The sequence below is a fragment of the Loxodonta africana genome, chromosome 3, assembly GCF_030014295.1.
Source record: "Loxodonta africana isolate mLoxAfr1 chromosome 3, mLoxAfr1.hap2, whole genome shotgun sequence".
In the NCBI taxonomy this organism is placed as follows: domain Eukaryota; kingdom Metazoa; phylum Chordata; class Mammalia; order Proboscidea; family Elephantidae; genus Loxodonta; species Loxodonta africana.
This window is the reverse complement of record NC_087344.1, coordinates 136,939,796-136,965,706: the sequence shown is the minus strand read 5'-3', so window position 1 is coordinate 136,965,706 and position 25,911 is coordinate 136,939,796. Positions and strand designations below refer to the sequence as shown.

General features: G+C 37.0%; 1 protein-coding gene across 1 annotated transcript in view; it reads left to right on the top strand.

The window, feature by feature from the left end:
• The window catches only part of SNX7 (sorting nexin 7), a 124,450-nt gene extending 116,793 nt beyond the window's left edge, over positions 1-7,657 (top strand). Inside the window, exon 9 of the mRNA XM_003418432.3 lies at positions 7,256-7,657. Within this exon, the coding sequence (XP_003418480.2) occupies positions 7,256-7,333 (78 nt within the window). The 3' untranslated portion in view covers positions 7,334-7,657. The remainder of the gene's footprint in view (positions 1-7,255) is intronic.
• Positions 7,658-25,911: the final 18,254 nt, after the last annotated feature.

The window sequence follows — 25,911 nt, the reverse complement described above, 5'->3', positions numbered from 1 at the left end:
TGATCTTCTTTTCTTCAGAGCAGCTAAACACGCTGATATAGTTCTAGTAGCTTTTTTTTGTAGATTCCTTTGTGTTTTCTACATGTACAATCATGTTTTCTGTGAATAGAAACAGTTTTACTTCTTCCTTTTCAGAGTGGATGCCTTTAGTTCTTTTAATTGACTTACAGACCTAGCTAAAACCTCCAGTACAAGGTTGAATAGAGTGTTGAAAGTGAACATCCTTGTCTTGTTTCTGATCACCCAGTCTTTCAACATTAATTACAATGTTAGCTGTAGGTTTTATGCAGACATTCTTCCTTGGGTTATGGAAGTTCTTTCCTATTTCTTATTTGCTAAGAGTTTTTATCAAGAGTTGACATTGTAAGAATGAGTGTCTGGGTCTACAGCTATGTGAGCCGTAATTCTTCCTGCCTCCCTACCCAAGCTCACTTTTGGGGGAAGGGGGCTTTGTAATTCACAAACATGGAAGAAAAATTGTTCCCCTCCAGCCAGCCCCTCTGCTACTCGTGTGACAAATGTTCACACTCTTGCTGCCTGATCACACATACCAGTAAATAGTATAAATATTGATTCACATTAAAGAAAAAAAAAAAGGAATTGACATTTTAACTTTGCAAATGCTTTTTCTGTGTCAGTTGAGATGATTATATGATCATGCTTTCTTAGTTTAATATAATGAATTATATAAAGTAATATTTGAATGCTAATACAGCTTTCATTCTTGGGATAAACTCCATTTGGTCCAGATGTATAATTTTTTCTATAGATTACTGGACTTGGTTTGCCAAAATGTTATTCAGAATTTTTATATTTATGTTCATGAGAGATATGGGTCTGCAGTTTTTTGTTTTCCTTGTTTTGTTATGTGCCTAATGTGTATATCCAATAGAATTAGCTGGGAAATATTCCTACCTTTTCAGTTTTTTTGAAGAGTTTATGTTGCATTGGTATTATTTGTATAATTTACCAGTCAGGCGATCTGGGCTTGAGGTTTTCTTTGTAGGAAGACATGTAACTACAAATTAAAAGTCATTAATAAGTATAGGGCTATTAAGGTTATCAGTTTCTTCTGGAGAGAATTTTGGTAGTTGGTGTCTTTCAAGGAATTTGTCCATTTCACATGATTTGTCAAATATATAGCCATGAAGTTGTTCATAATACTTATATTCTTTCTCATACCAGTAGAATCTGAAGTGATGTCACCTCTGTCATTTTTTATATTGGTAATTTATATTGTCTTCCTTTTTTTATGATCAACCTGACTAGAGCTTTATTGATTTTATTGATCCAAAAGATCCAGTTTTTTGTTTTAATGACTTTTCCCTATTGTTTTTCTTTTTTCCATTTCATGAATTTCTGCTCTGATCTTTTCTGGGTCTTTTTTTTTTTCTTGGTCTGCTTACATTGTATAATCTGTTGTTCTTTTTTAATTCTTAAGGTAGAAATTAAGGTCATTGATTTGTGACCTTCTTATATAACATTGAGTACTATCGATTTCTATGTATTTCTTCAGAGACATCCCATACATTTCAATATGGTTTCATTTTTATTAAAAGTACTAATTATTATTTTGATTTCCTAATTGATCACTAGGTTAATTTAAGTGTCCTATTTAGATTTCAAATATTTGGGGATTTTATAGAAATCTTTCTGCTGCTGTTGTGGTTGCTGTTGTGTGCCATTGAGTTGACTCTGACTCATAGCGACCCTATTGGATAGAGTAAAGCTGCCCTATAGGGTTTCCTAGGTGGTAATCTTTATGGGAACATGGAGCAGATCACCAGGTCTTTTCTCCTATGGAGCGACTGATGAGCTTAAACCACTGACCTTTTGGCTAGCAGCTGAGCGCTTAACCATTGTACCACCAGGGTTCCTTATCTGTCTGTTACTGATTTCTAATTTAGTTCCATGTATTCAGAGAACATACTTTATATGACCTGAATCATTTTAAATTTAGTGAGACTTAGTTATTGACCTGAATATGCCTGTCTTGATAAATGTTGTGTGTTCACTTGGAAAAACCATGTATTCTGATTTTGTTCTGTAGGTGTTATTTAGGTTAAGTTGGTTGATAGTGTTCAAATTTTCCATATCATTGTTGATATAAATTCTTGAGAGAGGGGTATTGAAATCAACTATAATTGTGAACTTGTCTTCCTCCTTGCATTTCTGTCATGTATATTGAAGCTCTCTCATTATATGTATAAATGTTTGGAATTTTTTTTTTTTCCTTTAAATGAATTAGCTCCTGTATCATTGTGAAATGGTCTTTTTTTTTTTTTAATTTTTGATAATATTCTTTCCTTTGAAACCTACTTCCTCTGATGTTAATATTGCCAACCCAAGTTTATTTTGACATAGGTTACCTGGTTTAAATTTTTTTGATCCATTTTATTTTAACCTTTATATTTAAAGTACATTTCTTAAGAACACAATATAGTCGGGTCTTTTTTTAATTTAATAGAACAATTTCTGCTGTATGTTAAGGTGTTTAAGCTGTTGACAAATAAGCTGATTATTGATATGGTTATATTCGAGTCTATTATTATTTGTTTTCTATTTGTTCCATCTGTTTTTTGCTCTCATTTTCCTCATTTTTGCCTTCTTTTGGATTATAGTCAATTTTACGTAATTACATTTTGTATCATTTGTTGGCAAATTAGGTGTAACAGTTTCTTTTATTACTTTAGTTGTTATGTTAGGCTTATTGTATGCATCTTATCAAGTAATGTTATACCACTTTATCTGTCAGATAAGAACCTACAGTTATATCATCTTTCTATTCCCATTCCCCTGGCCTTTTTGCTGTTTTTATCATATATTTAGAGGACCCCCTCTAAGACCTTATTATTATTTTTGATAAAGTAGTCAATTATATTTTAAATAAGTTTAAATAAGAAAAAAAATTATATGTGTACACATGTAGTTACCATGTCCATCATTCCTCATTTGTTTGTACAGATCCGTATTTACACCTTGTGTCATTTTCCTTCTGCCTGAAGGACCTTTTTTTTTCTTTTTTTTTAATCTCTTTGTAATGTGGTCTACTGGTGATAACTCCTGTAGCTTTTGTATATTTGGAAACATCTGTCTTTTTATTTCATTGATAGTGGATATTTTTGCTGTGTATAGAATTGTAGGTTGATAGTATTTTTTCTTTCACAACTTTAAAAAAGTTGCTCCATAGTCTTCTCTCTTGCATTATTTCTGATAAGAAAAGCTACTATCCATATCCTTGGTCCTCTGTACATAACATATTTTTTTATGTGCTTTTTTTCAGAATTTTTCCTTATCATTGGTTTTGAGGAATATGATTATGAAGTGGCACAGGACACTTTTCTTTATGTTTCTTATGTTTGAGATTTCTTGGGTTTCTTGGATCTGTGGATTTAGAATTTTCATCAAATTTGGGCAAAGTTTGGCCTTCTATTTCTTCAAGTATGTTTTCTGCCCACCCCTTTTAAGGAATCTAATTATTCGTATATTACGCTGTTTCAGGTGGTTCCACAGCCCACTGATGCTCTGTACCTTTTTTCCGTTCCTTGATTCTTTTATTTTCTCTGTGTGTGTGCGTGTGTGTGTGTGTGGCTTCTTTTGGTAAGATATTTTCTATTACTGAGCTTTAATTTCACTAATCTTTTCTTCTGCAATTTCTTATATGCCATTAATTCTATCCAGTATATTTTTCATCTCATTTTAGTTTTTATCTCTAGAAGTTCTATTTGAGTCTTTTAAAAATATCTTTCATGTCTCTACTGAACTCTTCGAGCATCTGGAACTTAGTTATAATAACTGCTTCGGTGTCCTCTTCTACTAATTTTTTGTCAAGTGCGGGTCAGTTACAATCGATTGACTTTTCTCTTCATTATGGGTTGTTTTTTCCTGCTTCTGTGCATTCCTGGTAATCTTTAGTTGGATGCCACACATTGTGAGTTATACCTTGTATTATACTGGATATTTTTGTGTAACTATTCTTGAGCTTTGTTCTGAGACGCAGTCATATTACTTGGAAGTAGTTTGATCCTTTGGGGTCAGCTTTTAGAATTAGGTGTTACTTGGGCAGCTTTTAGTGTAGGGATAACAGTTTCTCACTATCAAAGTAAGACCTTTCTTTGTATTCTACCCAATGCTCCATGAATTATGAGGTTTCCCTCTGCTTGATGGAATCCTTCACTATTCTGTGCCCTATGAAAATGCTAGACATTGTTCACTCTGATTATCTCCAGTGGATTTTTCAGTACTCTGGTGGTCTCCCTCTGTCTGTATCTCTCTCTTCTCTGGCACTCGGCCCTGTGAACTCTAGCTGCGTTGTTTTCCCTTATCTGCATCTCTTCAACTAAGGGAATCTGCCAGGCCATATCCAAGTTCACCCGCCCTCCACCATGGCCTGGAAGTTCTCTTAAAGCAGTAAGCTGAGACAATAATAGGACTCCCTCCATTTGTTTCTCATTTCTCAGGGATCACTCTCCTCAATTGCCTGATGTTCAGGGTCTTGAAAAACATTGTTCATATTTTTGACTGGTGTTTGTTGTTTGTTTTTTGGTTTGGTTTGTCTTGATTTTCAGCAGAAGAGTAAATTCAGTCCCTGTTACACTATGTTGGCCAGCAGCAGAAGTCCTGAGCCTGAGTTCTTAACCACTACACTATATTGTCTTTTCCGTTTCCCTTCCAAAATCATACACATGGATTTACCTTCTGCTCATTCTTCAGTCTCAACTCATTGATCACTTCCACTAGGAAACATTAGTTAGCATACCCTAGTCCAATTTAGATCCCACTGTTACTTACTCCAGTGGTACCCTGTAACTTCATAGTCCCTATAGGTGATTATCTTTGCTCATTGGTGTTACTTGCTAAATCACAGGTCTGTGAGGTCAAGGACTGTTACCCCCACACTTTCATAGTCCCTGGCACATAGTAAGAACCCAAAACTACTTATTGAATGAATGGGTGTTTTATGCTCCCCCATCTCAAATCAGGTATAGTATGGTCACTTATATATTACTTTGATTTCTAATTTGAATAGTATTTTTAAATGTGAAGCATTTATCTTTTATCCTCTTCCATGGGTGTAAATATGTAGATGTACTTAAAGACATCTGTCTTCTTCTCGTATCCTATCTAAAAAGAGGCCTCTATGACCTGGCGGTCTCTGTAGTAACTACCTGGTCCTATTTGTCTTCCCTACCCACTCTTTCTGTATGCCTGTCTTATTTAGTTATTTCTCCATCCCAATGAGATAAATTGGAAACCTTGGTGACGTAGTAGTTAAATGCTATGGCTGCTAACCAAGAGGTCAGCAGTTCGAATCCACCAGGCACTCCTTGGAAACTCTATGGGCAGTTCTACTCTGTTCTATAGGGTCGCTATGAGTCGGAATCGACTCAACAGCGGTGGGTTTTTTGGTGGGTTTATGAGATATATTATTACTATTGTACATGTCTGATTCACTGCAGTGGCTGTGCTTCTTGCATTTTTCTTGACTTCCAGTACTCTCTAGAGCTTTTTAAAGCAAAAATATCCCATAAAGTTTCCATAGACTTGATTATTCTCATAAGACCTGCATTTTTTCAAGCCAGGCTTTCAAAATAAATGGATTACAAAATAAGTATATTTTATCCAGAATTTTTGTTTTTATTTGATAATTAGGTTTTTCAACAGTGTTATCTATTGTTCCTGTGCAAATATACAGTCTAATGGCCACATTATTAATTTCATACTCTTTTGGGGGCTATCGCAGGATCACATAACTATATATAACCTTTATAAAAACCTGATTTGACAAAATGCTTTTCAAGTTCTAAATGATCAGTTTGAAAATACATACACACACAAATATTTTTTGGAACACAGCCCACTTATAATGAAGGTTTTCATGATTCATGTTTTTATAGTATTTGGAAAATCTCTGGTCTGCCAGTTAGTACTGGTTGTCAGATATGGGCATGTTAAAAATGTGAAAGGATTAGAGGGAAAAGAAATGAAATAGTACTTCTCCTAAATTCAGGTAATATTTAGGAAGAAAAGTCCAGCTTTGAAATGTATAAAAAACATGTACATTTAACAGTCTGCCCACATTTGGGAAAAGCACATTTTCTTCCCTAATTAGGTATAGCTTAGGCTGACTCACCATTACAGTAAATATGTTTTAGAAGAATCATAAATGTATACAGAGTATTAAAATTATGCTGTGGATAAACTTCACATGGATAATTTAGACTAGTCTATCTTTTTTTTTTATCAGAAAAACAGCCCTAGGCAAAATCATGAAATAAGCCACATTATGCTTGTGTGTCACTACCACCTTCAATCCCCTCTGATCCTTTTTCATTTCCTGTGACACATTAATGCCCCAGGCTCACCACTGAATCCCAACAGATCGTCATAACATAATAATTGCTAATTTTTGGAGCATTTACTTTGTGCCCAGCATTCTGCATAGAGATTTACACATAATTAGATTTTATTCATCTAATTTTCGTAGTCGCCTTATTGGTAAGTACTATCATTAGTCTAGTTTATAGCTGAAGAAACTAATAAAAGCTCCTCAGCTTTCCCAAATTCACATGCCTCACACTTGATAGAGTGGGATTCAAATCTGGTTGAGGGCGTGCTTGTGTTACTTTTTTAGGTGCTTAATGCCTGACTCCTTGGATCAAAACATGTCCATCTTTTTGTCCATAGATCAGAGCTCTGTTTTCTGTTCTGACAGTGGAGTAGTAGTGGATTATTTAAAGAAACTAGTGCTAAGGGCAGTGGTAGTTCAGAGGTAGAATTCTTGCCTTCCATGCAGGAGATCTGGGTTCGATTCCTGGCCAGTGCACCTGAAGCACAGCCACCACTCCTCTGTCAGTGGAGGCTTGCATGTTACTATAACGCTGAGCAAGCTTCAGTGGAGCTTCCAGGCTAAGTCAAAGAAGGAAGAAAGGTTTGATGATCTACTTCTGAAAATCAGCCAATGAAAACCTGTGAAGCATAATGGTCCTTTCTATGAGTTGGGCACCAACTCAACAGCACCTACCAAGAACAACAATAGTTCTAATCTTTTAACCATTAATATAGTTTTTCCCTTATTTAACAATAACATCCCTTATTAAGGGTTGAAATATGTAGAAAATGACAAAGATTTTGCAAGTTGATGGGAGAAAGTAGGGCAGACTGCTATAGGAACAAATACGTCAGTATTTATTAGTCTTTTTGACTTTGAAAGTAACTATTGTTGATCTCATGGTGGTATGTTTCCATTTTTTAGTGCCTTGCTACGTGGGAATCCTTCCTTACATCACAGACTGACCTCCACTTGGAAGAAACCTCTGAAGAGAAATCTTAATCCCATTGAGGACTTCTGTGTGATTCTTAGGAGACAGCATTTATCGACCAAAGTTAATCTTTCCGAGTGGGCTGTGTCTGCCATAAAGTAGATAAAAAAATGTTTTACACTATCTGGAAAATCAACAGCTTGAAAACTCAGGTATTCCAGGTCACTGACATGAATTAGAATATGTGTATATATAAATATTTAGCTTGGTTTTAATTATGTTCTTAAATTTGTGTACCAATGATTGCATTTGGAAATTTTTTTTCCTTAAGTATTTGTCTGTGGGACATGCCATTTTAAATACGTTGTAAAGACACAGTTTTAATAAAAAGTTTAATATGAAATGGCTGGCTATAGTATATTCTTTTTCTACCAGTACCTCAAGCCACTGAAATAGATTTTAACATGAATTCAGCATGTGTTAATATGTATACTCTGTGTTCACTTTTACTTCATCATAATTTTCTTTGAAATATTACTCACTTTGATATTAGGAATTCCAAGTAAATATGTAATAAAAAAAACCCAAAAGCCCGTTGCCGTTGAGTCGCTTCCTCCTCATAGTGACCTATAGGACAGAGTAGAACTTACCCATAGGATTTCCAAGGCTGAACCAATGGGTAATTGCAAAGGAGCTCTGGTGGTGCAGTGGTTAAAACACTCACTTGCTAACCAGAAGGTCAGTGGTTTGAAGCCATCAGCAGCTCCATGGGAGAAAGATGTGGCAGTCTGCTTCTGTAAAGATTAAAAAAAAAAAAAGCCATCCCATGGAGCTGCTGGTGGCTTCAAACCACTGACCTTCTGGTTAGCAAGTGAGTGTTTTAACCACTGCACCACCAGAGCTCCTTTGCAATTGCCCATTGGTTGCCTAATGTTTTTTGTACTGATCATTTTCCCATCACTTTGTTATGTATAAAATTTTCATAAATACTGAGAACCATTTCTAGAGTATGTTCTGTTTCACTGATTTATTTGTCTAATACTTTGAACATTCCAAATCAATTTGATTGTAGTGTGTTTATTGCATTGCCTAATACCTTTACCATTTTTTTCCCCATGATTTTCTTAGCTTTACTTAAGCATCTATTTTTCCATACGAATTTAAGAATTTTAGCTAATCCTTCTCCAAAAATATCTGTTAGAAATCTAATTGGAATGCAGTACATTTTATATAATTTTCAGTGGTATATTTGTTAAGTCTTCCCACCTAAGACCATAGTCTGCTGCCATTTGTTTAGATTATATTTCATAACTTTTACTAAGGTTTTATCAATATTTTTCATGGCGATCCTGTTTCTTGTCCATTCACCCCTAAATAGTTTATGTGCTTTGTTACTATTCGAAGTGAAATATTTTCTTCTTTGGAAACCCTGGTAGCATAGTGATTAAGTGCTACAGCTGCTAACCAAGAGGTCAGCAGTTCAAATCCTCCAAGAGTCTTTGGAAACTCTATGGGGGCAGTTCTATTCTGTCCTATAGGGTTGCTATGTGTCGGAATCAACTTGGTGGCAGTGGGTTTGGGTTTTTTTTTTTTTTTTTTGGTTTATAGGGTCATTACGAGTTGGAATCAACAGCAACAGCTTTCTTGCAAAGAAGGCGCCCTGGTAGCACAGCCGTTAACAGCTTGGCTGCTAACTAAAAGGTTGACAGTTCGAATCCACTAGCTGCTCCTTGGAAACCCTATGGGATGGTTCTATTCTGTCCTGTAGGGTAGCTATGAGTCGGTATCAACTCGCCGGCAATGGGTTTTATTGCAAGTAAAAGTTATTGGTTTTTAATGTGTATATCTTGTATCTAACCTCCTATATTTATTCCAATATGATTTTTTTGTAATTTAAGATTTTCTAATTATTCAAGCACATTACCAGCAAAAAGATAGCTATGTCTCGTAATTTTGAAACATTCCCACAGCCCACTGCCGTCAATTTGATTCCGCCTCATAGAGACCACATAGGATAGAGTAGAACTGCCCATAGGGTTTCCAAGGCTGTAAATCTTTATGGAAACCCACTGTCACGTCTGTCTCCCTCAGAGTGGCTGGAGGGTTCAAACCACTGACATTTTGGTTCACAGCCGAGTGCTTTTAACCACTGTGCCACCAGGGCTGCTTTTGAAACATTAACACCCATTATTTATCTTTTTTCCTGTAATAAATTTTCTAGACTTATAAACATTGCTGAATAATAATAGTGAAAATAGTCATTCTTGTTTAGTTACTGATGTTAGTAGAAATTATTTTAGTATTTTGGCATGTAAAAATTACTTGCTCCCAGTTTTTTGTAAATAGCTTTATTACACTGAAATAGATTTATTCTACTTTAATCTACTTATAAATTTTCTTTTAGGAATGGTGCTGAATTTTATCAAAGGACTTATCAATATTTATTACTATTTTCATATATATATATATTTAATTTTGCAAGTTGTTGATATAGTAGATTATGTTGGTAGGTGTGCTAACATGAACCCCTCTTGCATTCCTGGAATAAACACTAATTAGTCATAGTGTATTACTTGTTTGCTGCATTGCTGTTTTTTAAAATGTTGTACCTATATTCCTAAGTGAGATTTGTCAGCAGTTTCCATTAACTATGATTTTATCTTGTCAGTATTAAAGCTATGCTCCCTTCCTAAATTGAATTAAGAAAAAGATTGCATCCTTTTTTATAAACTAGAATAATTTAATGTTAAAATTACCTATTCTTTAAATATTAACTCAGTTGTGAAGCCATCAAGGCTTGTTGTTTTTTTCAATGATAAGTATTTAGCCTCCTTTCTAATATTTTCAGTTGTAATTGGTATATTTGAGTTTTCTAACACTTTTTTTTCCTTTTAAAAAAATCATCCTTTAATTAGGAAATATAACATTTACAACTTGTAATGAATGTGAATTGTAATTTTAACAGCCATGATGATACTTATGCTGAACCCTACAGCCTACTTTGCCAACTCCGAGTGTGGTTCAGAGGCTTTATACATTGGTGTGACAATGGTATCAGACGGGCAGCCAATGTAATAATAGAGGCATGACTTCCAGGATTTAAAATCTGAAACAATCTAGGATTAGAGCTAAATCTTAAAAGGTTATATCTTTTAACCCTTTGTATGCATATCTTCCAGATATAAACCAATTTTTTTTTTTTAAGTAATCTACCTATGGTAATTTATACTAACAATTGAACTTGAAAACATTTTAATGGTCTTCGAATTTGAATTTGTTGAATTGCTTTTTGTATCTTTTAGGGCAGTGCCATTTTAGATTGTAAAATGCACCCAGCTCAGTCTTTTGGGGAACAGAAGTACCAAAGAATACATGCAGATTGTGAGTGTGTGTGTAGCAAATGTTTGTTTCTTTTATAAGTTATTTGATAATTTTGCCTGGAAGCAGTGGAGATTTTTTTTTTTTTAATCTTTTCAATCTGTTTTACTATGATATATTTCAGAGTTAGTCATTTTATGTTAATTTTCTCAGCTACCCAGTGGACATTTTTAATGCATATATTCAAGTCTTTTTGTAATTTCTATTAAGTTTTTTAGATTATAGTTTTAAATATTAGAGGTTTTTTGTTTGTTTTCTCTTTCTCCCTCCCCCCCACCCTTTGTTTTCTTCTTCAGGAATCCAGTGATATGAAAGTTATTCTTTTTTTGCTTACCTTTCATTACCACTACCTTTTTTTTTTACTTCTTTTTCTCATTTTTTTTTTTATCTTACTATAGATGAAGGTTTACAGAACAAACTAGTTTCTCATCAGACAGTTAGTACACACATTTTTCCATGACATTGGTTAACAACCCCACTACATGTCAACACTCTCCCTGCTCAACCCTGGGCTCCCTATTACCAGCTTTCTTATTCCTTCCTGCCTTCTAGTCCCTGTCCCAGGGCCGATGCCCCTTTAGTCTTGTTTTGTTCCATGAGTCTGTTCAGTCTTTGGCTGAAGGGTGAGCATCAGGAGTAACCTCATTACTGAGCTGAAAGGGTGTCCAGGGTCCATACTCTCAGGGTTTCTCCAGTCTCTGTCAGACCAGCAAGTCTGGTCTTTCTTTTTGAGTTAGAATTTTGTTCTACATTCTTCTCCAGCGCCATCTGGGACCCTCTATTGTGATCCCTGTCAGCAGTCAGTGGCGGTAGCTGGGCACCATCTCGTTGTTCTGGACTCAGTCTGGTGGAGGCCATGGTAGATGTGGTCCATTAGTCATTTGGGCTAATCTTACCCTTATATGTTTATTTTTCTTCATTCTTTGCTTTCAAAGGGGAGAGACCGGTGGAGTATCTTAGATGGCCGCTCACAGGCTTTTAAAACCCCGGACGCTTGCTACTCACCAAAGTAGAATGTAGAACATATTCTTTATAAACTATGTTATGCCAGTTGAGCTAGATATTCCCCAACATCGTGGTCCCCACAGCCTTCAGCCCAGTAATTCGGTCCCTCAGAGAGTTTGGATGTTTCTATGGAACTACGATGACCTTGCCTTGTGCCAGCTTCCACAGTATTGTGTACTGTCTTACCCTTCACCAGTTTCCACTTGTCTATTGTTTATTAAGTGTTTTTGCATCGAAGATTGTTTCTTTTTTGTATGTAAACCTTTTCATGAGTTTTTATAGTAGTGGTCTCATACAATATTTGTCCTTTTCTGATTGGCTTATTTCACTCAGCATAATGTCATCCATATTCATCCATGTTATGAGATGCTTCACAGATTCATTGTTGTCTTTATCATTGCATAATACTCCATTGTGTATGTACCACAGTTTATTAATTTATCTGTTCATGGGCATCTAGGTTGTTTCCATCTTTTTGCTATTGTGAACAATCTTTTTCTTATTTTCATTCTATTATTTGTTTTTATGTCTTCCCTCAATGCCCTTTAATTTTTTTTTTTTTACTTGAGTTTATTATCATTTAATCATCCTATAATTTAATTTCTAGGACTTTTTTTCTTAATCCTTTTCTTTCTTGAGTTCAATCAACTCTGTCTTTAAATTTCTTCTTGCCTTTTCTGGATTTCAGAATTTTTAAATTTCTGATTCTAGGTTTCTTTTTTTTTTTTCATATCCACAAATATTTGTTTTGAGTATTATTAAGTACAGGAGGCAGTTGTCAAGGCCATCCTCACTTCTGACACCAGTTGCAAGTTTGAAGGTCCCCAAGACCACTCCCAGGTTTAGTAATTCGTTAGAAGGGCTCACAGAACTTACTGAAAGCTGTTATCGTTACAGTTCATTAAAATGAAAGGGTATAGATTAAAATCAGCTAAGAGAAGAGATATATGGGGCAGAGGCCAGGAAATTTCAAAACACAGATCTTCTAGTTGTCCTCTCCAAGTGGCCTTGCAGGCAACACTGCTTTTCCCAGCAACGCTGTGTGAAAATATACATGAAGAATTGCCAATCAGAGAAATTCAGCTGAGCTTTGGTGTCAGTTATTATTGAAGCTCAGTTACATAGATCCATGTATTAGTTTCCTAGGACTGCTATAACAAAGTACCATAAACAGGGTGGTTTTGAGACAGATAGGGTTAACTGTGCTGGTGGAACAAAAGAGCTGTTAAAAGATTACCATGTAAAAGTTGAGTAAACAGGAACCACACTCTGCCAACATGAAATAAGTGAAAATGACCATGAATTACTACGTCCTTCTTAGTGTTAAAACAACCAGTGAATTACTACCTCCTTTTTTTTTTTCTTTCTGTTTTTCTGGTTCCTTCTTCACATGCGGAGGAACAAAGTGTGACTGGTCTTTGACCTTCCTTAGCCTACCAAAAAGATCAGTGCACCTGTGCTATATCCCATAGTAAGTGATGCCAAGGGCTGCTGAGAGGACCCCATCTTGAATATAAGCGGTGTTCCAGATGCCCGTGCAACCTAATAGTATGCGTAGCCATTCTGAGAAGTACCTGCCCTTGAAAGAAATCCACTAAACATTCATTACTCTGTTGTCTCCACCGACCGCATATAAGCCCTAAACTTGCCCCCACTTTCCAAGTCAGACCTTTGGAGCGGCTTGAGTTCTCTCTGACACCTTTTAGTTGTCACAAGTAAAATAAACCTGTTGGAGTTGAATCCAAAATTGTCTCCTCTGTGTATTCGTACAAGAGAAGGACAAAGACCAATTGAGTTCGGGGGGCCTCCATGCCCTCAGCAGTAACAGTTTGAAACATACTCCCTTGGAGCCCTCTAGGAGAGAATCTTTCCTTGTCTCTTCCAACTGCCGGTAGCCCCAGGCATTCCTTGGTTTATGGCAATGTAATTCCAATCTCTGTTTCTATTTTCACAAGGTTGCCTTACCCCTGTGTCTATGTCTCTTACTCCCTCCTTGTAAGGACACCAGTCAGATTAGGGCCTATCCTAATGGCCTCAACTTGATTTTATCTGTAAACACCCAGTTTCCAAAAGGTCACATGCACAGGTACTAGCACTGTAACTTCAGCATATCTTATTTGGGGATACAATTCAACCCATAATAATTTGATTGGCTGCCCATGTGGCTAACCTCAGTCTCCAGCCCTTCTGGAGGTGAAGGTGATCCAAAACCACAACCGTAAATCACATTTTTAGACTTCCTGGTGTGGCCTAGAGCCCCTACCCTAAAACATATTGTTAGAACATCTGATGTGTCCCACAGCCCCAGGTGAACAAAGACACTCTTATTAGGCATGACATTCCAAAGGGCTGAGGGCAAAAACCAGATCTCTCTATGGGCCAGTTTAACTTCTTTACAACACAAGTATGTTTAATTATGTTTGGAGTGTTGTCTTAGTTATCTAGTGCTGCTACAACAGAAATACCACAAGTGGATGGCTTTAAAAAAGAGAAGTTTATTCCCTCATGGTAAAGTAGGTTTAAAGTCCAAATTCAAGGTGTCAGCTCCAGGGGAAGACTTTCTCTCTCTGTTGGCTCTGGAGGAAGGCCCTTGTCCTCAATCTTCTCGCGGTCAAGGAACTTCTCAGGCACAGGGGCCCTGGGTCCAAAGGACCTACTCTGCTCCTGGTGCTGCTTTCTTGGTGGTATGATGTCCCCAACCCTCTGCTTACTTCCCTTTCCTTTTATCTCTTGAGAGATAAAAGGTGGTGTAGGCCAAACCTCAGGGAAACTCCCTTTACCTTGGATCAGGGAGGCGACCTGAATAAGGGTGGTGTTACAATCCCACCCTAATCCTTTCAACATAACATTGCAATCACAAAATGAAGGACAACCACACAATACTGGGAATCGTGGCCTAATCAAGTTGATACGCACATTTTTGGGGGGACATGATTCAATCCATGATACCTACAGTTTGTTTGCTTGTTTTTTTTTTTTTTTTTTTGCTTCATGATTGTTTTTCTGGTGAATTTTCCCCCGTTATTGTGTGTTGATTTCCCTTCTGCCAACCCCCCATTAATTCTATATGAATCTCTTAATTTTTTTTCTTGTTCTAATTTTGTGATATTGTAATGTTTTATAAGATTACCTTTTAAAGGGTGTTCTCTTCTATTAGTATAACAAAATCCAGATACTTCAGTGGACTTTTTATTTCATTGGAGGAGGGGCGTTTTAATAGGTGTGTATGTGTGTGTGTGCACGTGCACACATATATATGAACACATATAATTTATTGTTTATTACACACACACATGCACGTTCTTTTGTCCTTCCACTGCCATTGAGTCGATTTCGACTCATAGCGACCCTATAGGACAGAGTAGAGCTGCCCCGTAGAGTTTCCAAGGAGCACCTGGCAGATTTGAACTGCCGACCTTTTGGTTAGCAGCCGTAGCACTTAACCACTATGCCACCTTCAGGATCCTAAAATTTCACTTTTCATTAATTATTGTCTCCTTCACTATCCAGTTTTCAAGGGGCACCTCTCCCTTCTGTTTTGCCTCCCGCCCTACCACCCAGAAGCTATGTGTTTCAAAGACTCCTCTCTCAAAGGCACATAATTTTAAGTCACTTTCCTGTTGATTGTGCTCTGATCCACCTATGCACTGTTACCATATTTTCAAGATTAGGGCAGACTTAGTTTTTCCAACAGTAATTTTGCATCAACCTTAAAAAAGCTCCTCATTTGCTTGCCTCTGCTCTTTCCAGCCAGAATGCTCTTTAGAGGCAAGGACAGTAAGACCACGTCTTACATATTTGGACATGTTGTCAGGAGGGATCAGTCCCTGGAGAAGGACATCATGCTTGGCAGAGTACAGGGTCAGCGGAAAAGAGGAAGACCCTCAATGAGGTGGATCAACACGGTGGCTGCAACAATGAGCTCAAGCATAACAACGATTGTAAGGATGGCTCAGGACCCGGCAGTGTTTCATTCTGTTGTGCATGGGGTCATTATGAGTCCAAACCGACTCCAGGGCACCTAACAACAACTAACAACAAAGCTCTTTCCACAGTTTTTCTCCGCCTGTCTATGTTCACCATAAAGCTGAGACAGATAGGGTTAACTGTGCTGCTGGAACAAAAAAGCTCTTAAAAGATTACCATCTAGAAGTTGGGTAAACAGGAACCACACCCTGTCAACATGAGAAAAGGTTGAAACAACCCATGAATTACTGTCTCCTTCTTAGTGTTTTTCTAGTCCCTTCCACCTTTACAGGCTCCTGCACAGGCAGACGATAGTGATGTAGTGCCAAAGATCAGTGTGCTTGCTCTATATCCCATAATAAGTGATGCCAAGGGCTGCCGAGAGGACTCCATCTTGAATATCATATCAGCGGGTTCCAACTTGAATTCCAGATGTACAGCAAGCAACCTAACAAACATGCACCGCCATTCTGAGAAGTACCCATCCCTTGAAAGAAGCCCACTAAATATTCATTACTCTGTTGTCTCCACTGAACCCATATAAGCCCTAGCCTTGCTTCCCTTTTCAAGTCAGCCTTTTGGAGAGGCTTAGACTCCTTTTGCTTGACTCAAGCAAAATAAATCTTGCTGAAGATAAAGTTTGTCTTTTGCATGTATTCTTAACTCGGGAAAGGACAAGGACCCTTTGTGTCAGACTGGCAGCTGGTAACGAAGCCTTGCAGCAGGGTGGGGTTGGGATGAAAGTATAAGGGATCTCTTTTTATTTACAGGTATTTTGAAATTTGGACACTCTCCTGTTTCAAGTTGCAATAAGGGTATTTTGTGTACATGTGTATTTTATGCTGTCTTCTTGTTTTGGGGGAGGGAGATATGGACAGATAGAAACCTAGAGCACCACCACTGTCTTTAGCTACTCTAGCAGCTTGTAAGCTCCTTATTTACTCTTTTCTTGTTTGAAAATGTCTAGAATCCTTTTTTCTTTCCTGACCAAACATTGGTCAATACAATGTGCCATATTCTAAATCTTTGCATGTGCCTAACTGGTGAACGACAGCTTGGCTTGTTGTAAAAATCTTGGGCCATAGACGTTTATTCTTGATAGCCCGCAGATGTTATCTAATCATCTTCCTGCTTAATAGGTTATAGATGAGAAGTCAATGTCAGTCTGATCTTTTCTTTGTATGTAACTTTTTCTTTTTTCTGGAAGTTCGTAAGATTTTCTCTTTATTTTTGGAGTTTAGGAATTTTTTTTTTTTTTTTTTATGCCTACATGTCTTTTCTCTTCAGTGCTGCCTGTACTCCTTTACAATCTGAAGACTCGGGTACTATTTCAGCTCAGGGTAATGTTCCATTATTTATTATGGTTTTATATCTCTTTCCATCTTTTTTCGTTTTCTTCTAGAACTCTACTCTGCTCATGTTAGAGCCCCTAGGCCTATCATTCAGATTTCCTCATCTTATCCCTTAATGATGGAATTGCTGGTAGCGTAGTGGCTAAGTACTACAGCTGCTAACCAAAGGATCGGCAGTTCAGATCCGCCAGGTGCTCCTTGGAAACTCTATGGGACAGTTCTACTCTGTCCTATAGGGTCAGTATGAGTCAGAATTGACTCGACAGCAATGGGTCTGGGTTTTTTTTTTTTGGCTTTGTCCCTTAATGTTGCTACCTCTTTCTGTTTTCTCTGTGCTTTTAGATATTTTTTTATTGAATTCACCATTTTGTATTTCAGTAACCGTCCTGATTTTTGTTCTTCTATGAAATGTTCTACTGAAAAAATCATAGATTTGAAAGTTGTTTTGAGACTTCGGTTGAATTTCCTCTTGTTTGTGTATTACTGTTTTATTTTGTTGTTGTTACTCAGTTTTCCATAAGTCTCTATTTGGGGAGAGGGGCATACACTGTGATCTTCTGTCTGGCTACTTGGGCACCATAGATGTGTTAGTTTACTTCTTCAGATGTGTTAGTTTACTCCATTATGGTTGTTGGAGTAACAAGTAGAGGCAGTTCTGTAAACAATGAAGGCAAAGAGTTCTCTGGGGTGGTAGTGGAGTCCTGATGGCACAGTGGTGAAGAGCTTGGCTACTAACCAAAAGGTCAGCAGTTTGAATCCACCAACCACTCCTTGGAAACCCTATGGGGCAGTTCTACTCTGTCATATAGTGTCACTATGAGTTGGAGTAGACTCGTTGGCAACAGGTTTGGTTTGGTTTGGTTTTGATTTTGGGGTGGTATTGTAGGATCAGGCAAGCTACAAAGTATATTAGATAATGTCTATTGTAGGGTTTCATGTCTGGCCACCCTTGCCATTTTAACTTCTGCTAAAATTTACCACCACATATTTTATAACTACATCTTCAGGATCACCTGAAGGCTAGCAGTTGTTATGGGGATTGTGGATATTTAAGCCCTAGATGTCTGAACTTCTTAAGCATCTATGCTCTGAACCTCTTTTTTTTTTTTTTTTTACATGGGCCTACTGTGTTCACTTCCTAAGCTAGAGGCCATTACTGTATTTTTTATAGCAGCATGAGAAGGAGGAAGGAAAAAACCCTTTACAATAAATACAATTTGTGTATGTGCAGGAATTAAAAACTATATAAAGTGATTCAACACTAAACTAAAACTAAAAAACTAAACCCAGTGGCATTGAGTGGATTCTGACCGGCAGTAGCCTATAGAACAGAGTAGAACTGCACCATAGGGTTTTCAAGGAGTAGCTGGTGGATTCGAACTGCCAGCTCTTTGGTTAGCAGTCATAGCTCACCATAGCTCTTAACCACTGTACCACCAGAACACCAATTCAGCATTAGCCTGAGTTAATACACCTCCTTTAGTGAAACAAGTTTACCAAAAAAAAAAAAAAAAAAAAAGCCAGACCCATTTCCATCAAGTCAATTCCAACTCATAGTAACCCTGCAAGACAGAGTAGAACTGCCCCACAGGGTTTCCAAGACCGTAATCTTTACGGAAGCAGACTGCCACATCTTTCTTCTGTACAGTGGCCAGTGGATTCAAACCTCAGACCTTTTAATTAGCAGCCTAGTGCTTAACCACTGTGCTACCAGGACTACTTAACAAGTTTATAAGCAGGTTCAATATCCTGTTCTGTGGACCTTTGGCTATTGTGCCAGGGTCAGATTTCCCATTCAGATCAAGATAAGCAAACAAAAACTCTCAAGAATATGGGAAATCGGAGATATAGTAAGATAATAGCAGAGGAGTATCCATTAAGCAGCAGAAGTGTAGAACAACTTACCTTGTCTCTTTTCTGACCTTCTAAGATGCATGACAAAAGATTTGGATATCTCAAGCTGTACCCACAGTTCTTCACTGAGTCTGAGAAACCACACCCATCAATTTCCCAGCCAAAGAATATAACTATTCATTGCATATTATTTAATATTTACCACCTCATTGTGTGTGATTTAATATTTAACTCTTCTTTATGTGTGATATAATATTTAACTTAAACACATTCCATTTAATATGATAAACACACAGCTTAACAATGGACCCCTGTAGCATGTCCTACTTGTTTATAACTTTGGGAGACCACAGTCGGTGTTACTGTTTAAACATTCGCCCTCAATGAACCCTCACTAGAGGGATTTCAGTTTTTAAATTCCCAAATGATTTCTCAGTTTGAAATGAATTAGATCAAAGAAAGAACCCTGCGTTTTAAAGTTATTTTAATTCTAAAATAAATGATGACTACTTCAGTAGTTTACTTTTCTGTTGAAGTGATCTCTACAATTTTAATAGTGTAGCTGCATTGTTGTTTTTTAATAACAGTTTGAGATGTAATTCATATGCCATATAATTTACCCACGTAAAGTGTGCAATTAAGTCATTTTTAATATATTCACATATATGTATAACCATAGTCAATTTTAGAACATTTTTATCACTTCAAAAAGAAGCCTCATACTGTACTCCTTTAAAATCATCTGTATGAGACCAAATGGTCAACAATTACTCTAAAGCAAAGATGAGAAGGTGAAGGGGTGGGACAGACTAGATTATTGGAAATGGAACAACTAGAACAGAAATAATGAGAATGCTGACACAATGTGAAGAATGTAACCAATGTCACTGAACAACATGCATAAAAATTATTGAATGGGAACCTAATTTGCTGTGTCACCAAAAATACAATAAAATATTATATAAAAAAGAAAGAAATTCCATGCTTTTTAGCTATCGACTTCCTTACCCCTAATGCTCTCAGACCTCAGCAACAATTAATCTGTTTTCCATCTGTGGATTTGCCTATTCTGGACCTTCCATATAATGGAATCACATAATACTTCGTCTTTTGTTATTGGCTTCTTAGAATGTTTTCATGATTCATCCATATTGGAGCATGAATCGGCCCTTCATTCCTTTTAGTAGCTTAATACTTCGCCATTGTATAAATATACCACATTTTGTTTATTCAGTCATTAGTTGATAGACATTTAGGTTGTATCTACTTCTGATTATTATTAATAATAATAGAAAAAACTGCTATAAAAATCCACGTACAAGTTTTTGTGTGGACGTATGATTTCATTTTTCTTGGGTATGCACCTAGGAGTAGAATTTCTGGGTCATCTCATAACTCTATGTTGAATCATTTGAGAAACTACCAGACTGTGTTTCAAAGTGACTGCACCATTTTACATTCCCACTACCAGTGTACGAGGATTCCAATATCACTATATCCTCACTAACATTTGTTATTATCTGACTTTGATTTTATCCGTCCTAGTAGGTGTGAAACCCTGGTGGAGTAGTGGTTAAAAGCTATGGCTGCTAACCAAAAGGTCAGCAGTTTGAATCCACCAGGTTCTCCTTGGAAACCCTATAGGGCAATTCTACTCTGTCCTATAGGGTTGCTATGAGTCGCAATTGACTTGACGGCAATGGGTAATGGATAATAAGTGTGAAATGGTGTCTCATTTTTGCTTTGATTTGTATTTCCCTGATAAGCAATAATGTCAAGCATCTTTTCATATCCTTTTTGTCCATTTGTGTATCTTCTTTGAAGAAATGCGGATTCTGATCCTCTGCCCATTTTTTAAATGAAGTTACTTGCCTTTATATTATTGAGTTTTTAAAAATATATTCTAGATGCAAGACTTTTATCAAATATATGATTTGCCAATATTTTATGCAGATATTTTCAGATACCGTATTCTCACTTTATTCTTGATAATGTCCTTTGAAGCATAAAAGTTTTTAATGTTGATGACGTCCAATTTATCTATTTTTCTTGTTGTTGCTTGTGCTTTTGGTGCCATATCTAAGAATCCTTTGCCAAATCCAAGCTCATGAAATTTTTCTTCTAAGAGTTTAACTCAAAGATTTAGGTCTTTGATCCCAGTTTGAGTTAAGTTTTGTGTATGGTACGAGATAAGGGTTCAAATTCAGTCTTTTGCATGTTGATACGCAGTTGTTCCAGCACCATTTGTAGAAAATACCTTTCTTTTCCCTTTGAATGGTCTTGGAACCTTTGTTACAAATCAGCTAATGATAGAAACAGGTTTATTTTTGTAGTCTCAATTCTATTCCTTTCATCTATATGTCTATACTTATGCTAGTACCATACTCTCTGGATTACCTTTGCTTTGTAGTAAGTTTTGAAACCAGAAAGTGTTAGTCTTCCAACTTGATTCTTCTTTTTAAAGATTCTTTTGGTTATTCTGGGTCACTTTGAATCTCATATGGATTTTAGGATCAGCTTCTCAATCTTGACAATGAGCCAGATGGTGTTCTGATAAGGATTGTGTTGAACCTATAGATTAATTTCGAGAGTATTGCCATGTTAACAATGTTAAATCTTTCAATCCTTCACCATGGGATATATTTCCATTTATTTAGATCTTCTTTTTCTGACTTCGAACAATGTCGTCTAGATATTTTATAGTTTTTGATGCTATTTTAAATGGAATTATTATTATTTTTTTATTTCATTTTTGGACTGTTGCTGTGAGTATATAGAAATGCAGTTCCTTTTTGTATATTGATCTTGTATACTGCAACCTTGCTGAGCTTGTTTGTTAGTTCTAATAGGGGTTTTAGTGGATTCCTTTATATAAGAATTTTCTGTGTATAAGAACATGTCCTCTGCAAATAGTATTTCTTCTTCCTTTCCAATCTGTGCCCTTCCTCCCTTCCTTCCTTTCTTTCCTTGGTTTCAACCTCTAGCACAATTTTGAATAGAAGTGACAGTTTTCATCCTTGTCTTACTCTTCATCTTAAGGAGAAAGCATCCAGTTTTTCCCCAATAAGTATGATGTTAGCTGTGGGTTTTTTATAGATATCTTTCATCGGATTGTGAAAGGTACCTTCTATTCCTAGTTTTTTGAGTGTTTGTATCATGAAAGTGTTGGATTTTGCCCAGTACTTTATCTGCAGCTATTCATGTGCTTTTTGGTTTTTATTTTATTAATATGGTATATTACCTAATTGATAATCATATGTTAAACCAATCTTGCATTTCTGAAATAAATCCCACTTGATAATGGTGTAGAATTCTTTTTCTATGTTACTGGATTCAGTTTGCTGATATTTTATTGAGCATTTTTTAAGGCATATTCATGAGATATATTGGCATGTAGTTTTCTTTTCTTACGATGCTCTTCTCTGATATCCTTGTCTGATACCCTGGCATCAGGAAAGTACTGGCCTCGCAGAATGATTTGGGATATTTTCCCTCTTCTTCTGTTTTTTTGGAAGAGTGTATGAAGAATTTGTATTAGTTCTTCTTTACATGTTTGGTAGAATTGACCAGTAAAGTCGTGGGTACCTGCACTTTTCTTTGTGAGTAATTTTTTGATTACTAATTCAATCTCTTGTTACAGGTCTATTCAGAATTATCTGTTTTTTCTTGAGTCAGTCTTGTTTCTTCTTGAGTCAGTTTAGTAGTTTGTAGCCTTTAGTATTTCTTGTAAGTAATGGTCCTGCTAGCAATGAATCCTCTCAGTTTTTGTTTATCTGGGAATATATTTTGTTTTCATTTTTGAAAGATAGCTTTGCTGGATATAAGCTTCTTGACTGACAGTTTTTCTTTGAGGACTTTGAATAGGCTATCCCGCTGTCTTCTGGCTCCCTTTATTTCTGATGAGAGAATATTATTGGGAATCCCTTATAAGTTATGAGACATTTCTCTTAATACTGTCAACATGTTCCCTTCTCTTTGTCTTTCAGCATTTTTACTATGATATGTGGATATCTTTGTGTTTATCCACCTTGGAGTTTATTGAGCTTCCTGGATGTGTCAAATAATATTTTTCAGTAAATTTGGGAAACTTTCAGCTTTTATTTCTTCAAATATATTTTTACTCCTTTCCTCTCCTTCTGGTACAACCATTATGTGTATGTTGGTACAATGAATGGCATCCCTCATTTCTCTGAGGTTGTGTTTATTTTTCTTCTTTTTTTCTCTCTGTTCTTAAGAATGTATAATTTCTATTGATCTACATGTTCACTAATTCTTCTGTCAGTTAAAACCTACTGTTGAGCTCCTCTGCTAAATTTTTATTACAGTTATTTTACTTTTTAACTCTTCACTGATATTCTCTATTTGATGCACCAAACCTTCCTTTATTTCGTTAATCATGGTTTCCTTTAGTTCTTTGAACGTATTTAAAGTGACCACTTTAAAGTCTTTTTCAGTTACAGCTGATATCTGATTACTCTCACAAGCAGGTTTTTTTCTTTGTTTCTTCCTGCTTTTTTCTAGTATATGGGTAATACTTTCCTGTTTCCTTGCATGTCTCATAATTTTTTTTTTTGGCTGGGAACCGAACATTTTGGACAATATTTTGTAGTGACTCCGGGTATTGGTCCACCCCCTCCGGGGTTCGTTATTGTGATTTGCTTATTTACTTGTTTTATGACTGGCTGTATTTTTTTTTTTTTTTTTTTCTGTATTACTTTAGTTTTTCTGTATTACTTTAGTAAAGACTCTCTACAACCACTTCGTGTGAAGTTTCTGATGTTGCTTCTCAGGGGTCACAGACATGTGTATCTACAGTGCTCCTGGGATGACTGGTTTTGGCAAGGCTTTCTTTTCCTGACTACACTTAGTTGTTCAACTCTACTAATGGATTGCTGTCTGGTCGATTCCAACTTCTAGCAACCCTATAGGACAGAGTAGAGCTGCTCCGTAGGGTTTCCAAGGAGCATCTAGTAGATAGAACTGCTGACCTTTTGGTTAGCAGCTGTAGCTCTCAACCACTGTGCCACTGGGTCTCCAATTGCAGGTTTATTGCTCTATTGTTTTCAACAATGCCCTGGGGTATCAATTGCTCCACAGATTAAACCAACAAAATATAGGCTCTTCTCAAGGAATAGTTACAAAGATAAGTGCTTGAGATTTGTTCTAACCCCAGGGGACTCTTCCCAGGTGTCTCCTTCCCCAGTTTTCTTTGGAGAACATGCAGGCCTACTGTTTAGATTGTATCTCCAATTAACCTTCAGTCTTCTCCCAATTGCGTTTCTCCAAAACCTCCACTGTTTTTGAGAGTGGTGTTAGGATTCAACTTTTCCATAATCTATTTGCAAATAAAGGCAGTTCTTTGGGGGAGATATTTGGAGCTCTCAGTTCTGTGGAAACCCTGGCGGTGTAGTGGTTAAGTGCTACGGCTGCTAACCAGAGGGTTTGCAGTTCGAATTCACCAGGCACTCCTTAGAAACTCTACTGGGTAGTTCTACTCTGCTCTATAGGATCGCTATGAGTCGGAATCGACTCGATGGCACTGGGTTTGGTTTTTGGTTTGTTTTCTCATTTCTATAGGATGCTTCTGTCAATCATAGCAAAATCTCTAAGCCATGGCTCTGGTGCTGGGTTGGGGACAATGGTATTTTCCCACTTTAGGAGCTGAACACTCAGTGGATGGGGCAGGTAGGAAGTCCAGGTGTCCTAGGGTTGCCTCTCTTGGCATGGAACCCCCACTCCATGATCTGGGACAATGGCAATCAGTGCCCAGTACTCACAATGGCATCACACGCAAGGTAGAGCCATCATCCCCTGAGTGGGAACTGGGCAGAAGGGAGCAATTACCTCTTGGCCACGTTTGACTAGAACTTAGCCCCAGTGAGAGGTAGCTGGGAGCAGAATAAGAATGCTGACATCCTGCTCCTCTCAGGAAGATAGTCCTTAACTGGGAGCTGGGGACAAAGGGAGCCCATTGTTATTGGCTATTCTAGCCTAGAGTGGAGTTTCTAATTTGCTGACCTGGGAAGGGGCAAGGGAAAAGAGGGCAAGGGCCTTGATTCAAATACCACAGACTCTCACAGTTCTTACTAGTTCTTAGTGGGTCCTCCACCCTTTTTAAAATATTTTATTATATTTTAGGTGAAAGCTTACAGAGCAAATTAGTTTCCCAGTCAACAAATTATACACGAAGTGTTCCATGACATTGGTTGCAATACCCTCACTGTGTCAGTACTCTCCCCATTTCTGCCCAGTGTTCCATGTTTCCTTTCATCTGGTTTTCCTACCACTTCCTGTCTTCTCCCCTTTACTTTTGGGCACATGTTGCCCTTTTGGTCATGTATAATTGTTTATGCTATGGAGCATGTTCTTTTTGGGTATTATTGTTTATTTTATAGGCCTATCGCTTGGCTGAAACGTGGTTTCTGGAAATGGCTGCCTTTCCAAGTCAGAGGGGTGTCATTGTCTTGGGGGTTCCTCCAGTCTCTATCAGGCCAGTAAGTCTGGCCTTTTTTATGAATTTGATTTTTTGTTCTACATTTTTCTCTCACTCTGCCCAGGACCCTCTATTGTGATCCTGGTCAGAGCAGTCGGTAGTGGTAGCTTAGCACCATCTGATTCATCTGGTCTTGGGGTCATGTAGGCTCTGGTACACATAGTCCGTTAGTCCTTTGGACTAATTGCTCCCTTGAGTCTTTGGTTTTCTTCACCTTAGTAGGTTTCCTGAATGATTGTTTTTTTTCTATTTGCTGTATGCCCTTACGGACATTTCCAGAGATTTTAAATGGTTTTTTATTTTATAATTTTCACCAGTTTCACTGGGGAGCAGACCCGTGGAGCCCCTCACACTGTTATGCCAGAAGTAGAACTCCTGATGTAGCTTTCTTGAACTGATTGTTGTGATATGTGCTGTGATAGTTGTTGTTAGTAATATGGAAGAATAATTAATGGGAACTTCATCACAAAAAGCTTTCAAATCACAATAAAATAACACCTTTTACTTAAAAGAAAAATTCACCCTAAAATTTATATGGACTTTTCATTGAACACATGCCTGTTTTCAATAATTGCTTCTCAAACCACAGGTTTCCTGCTTC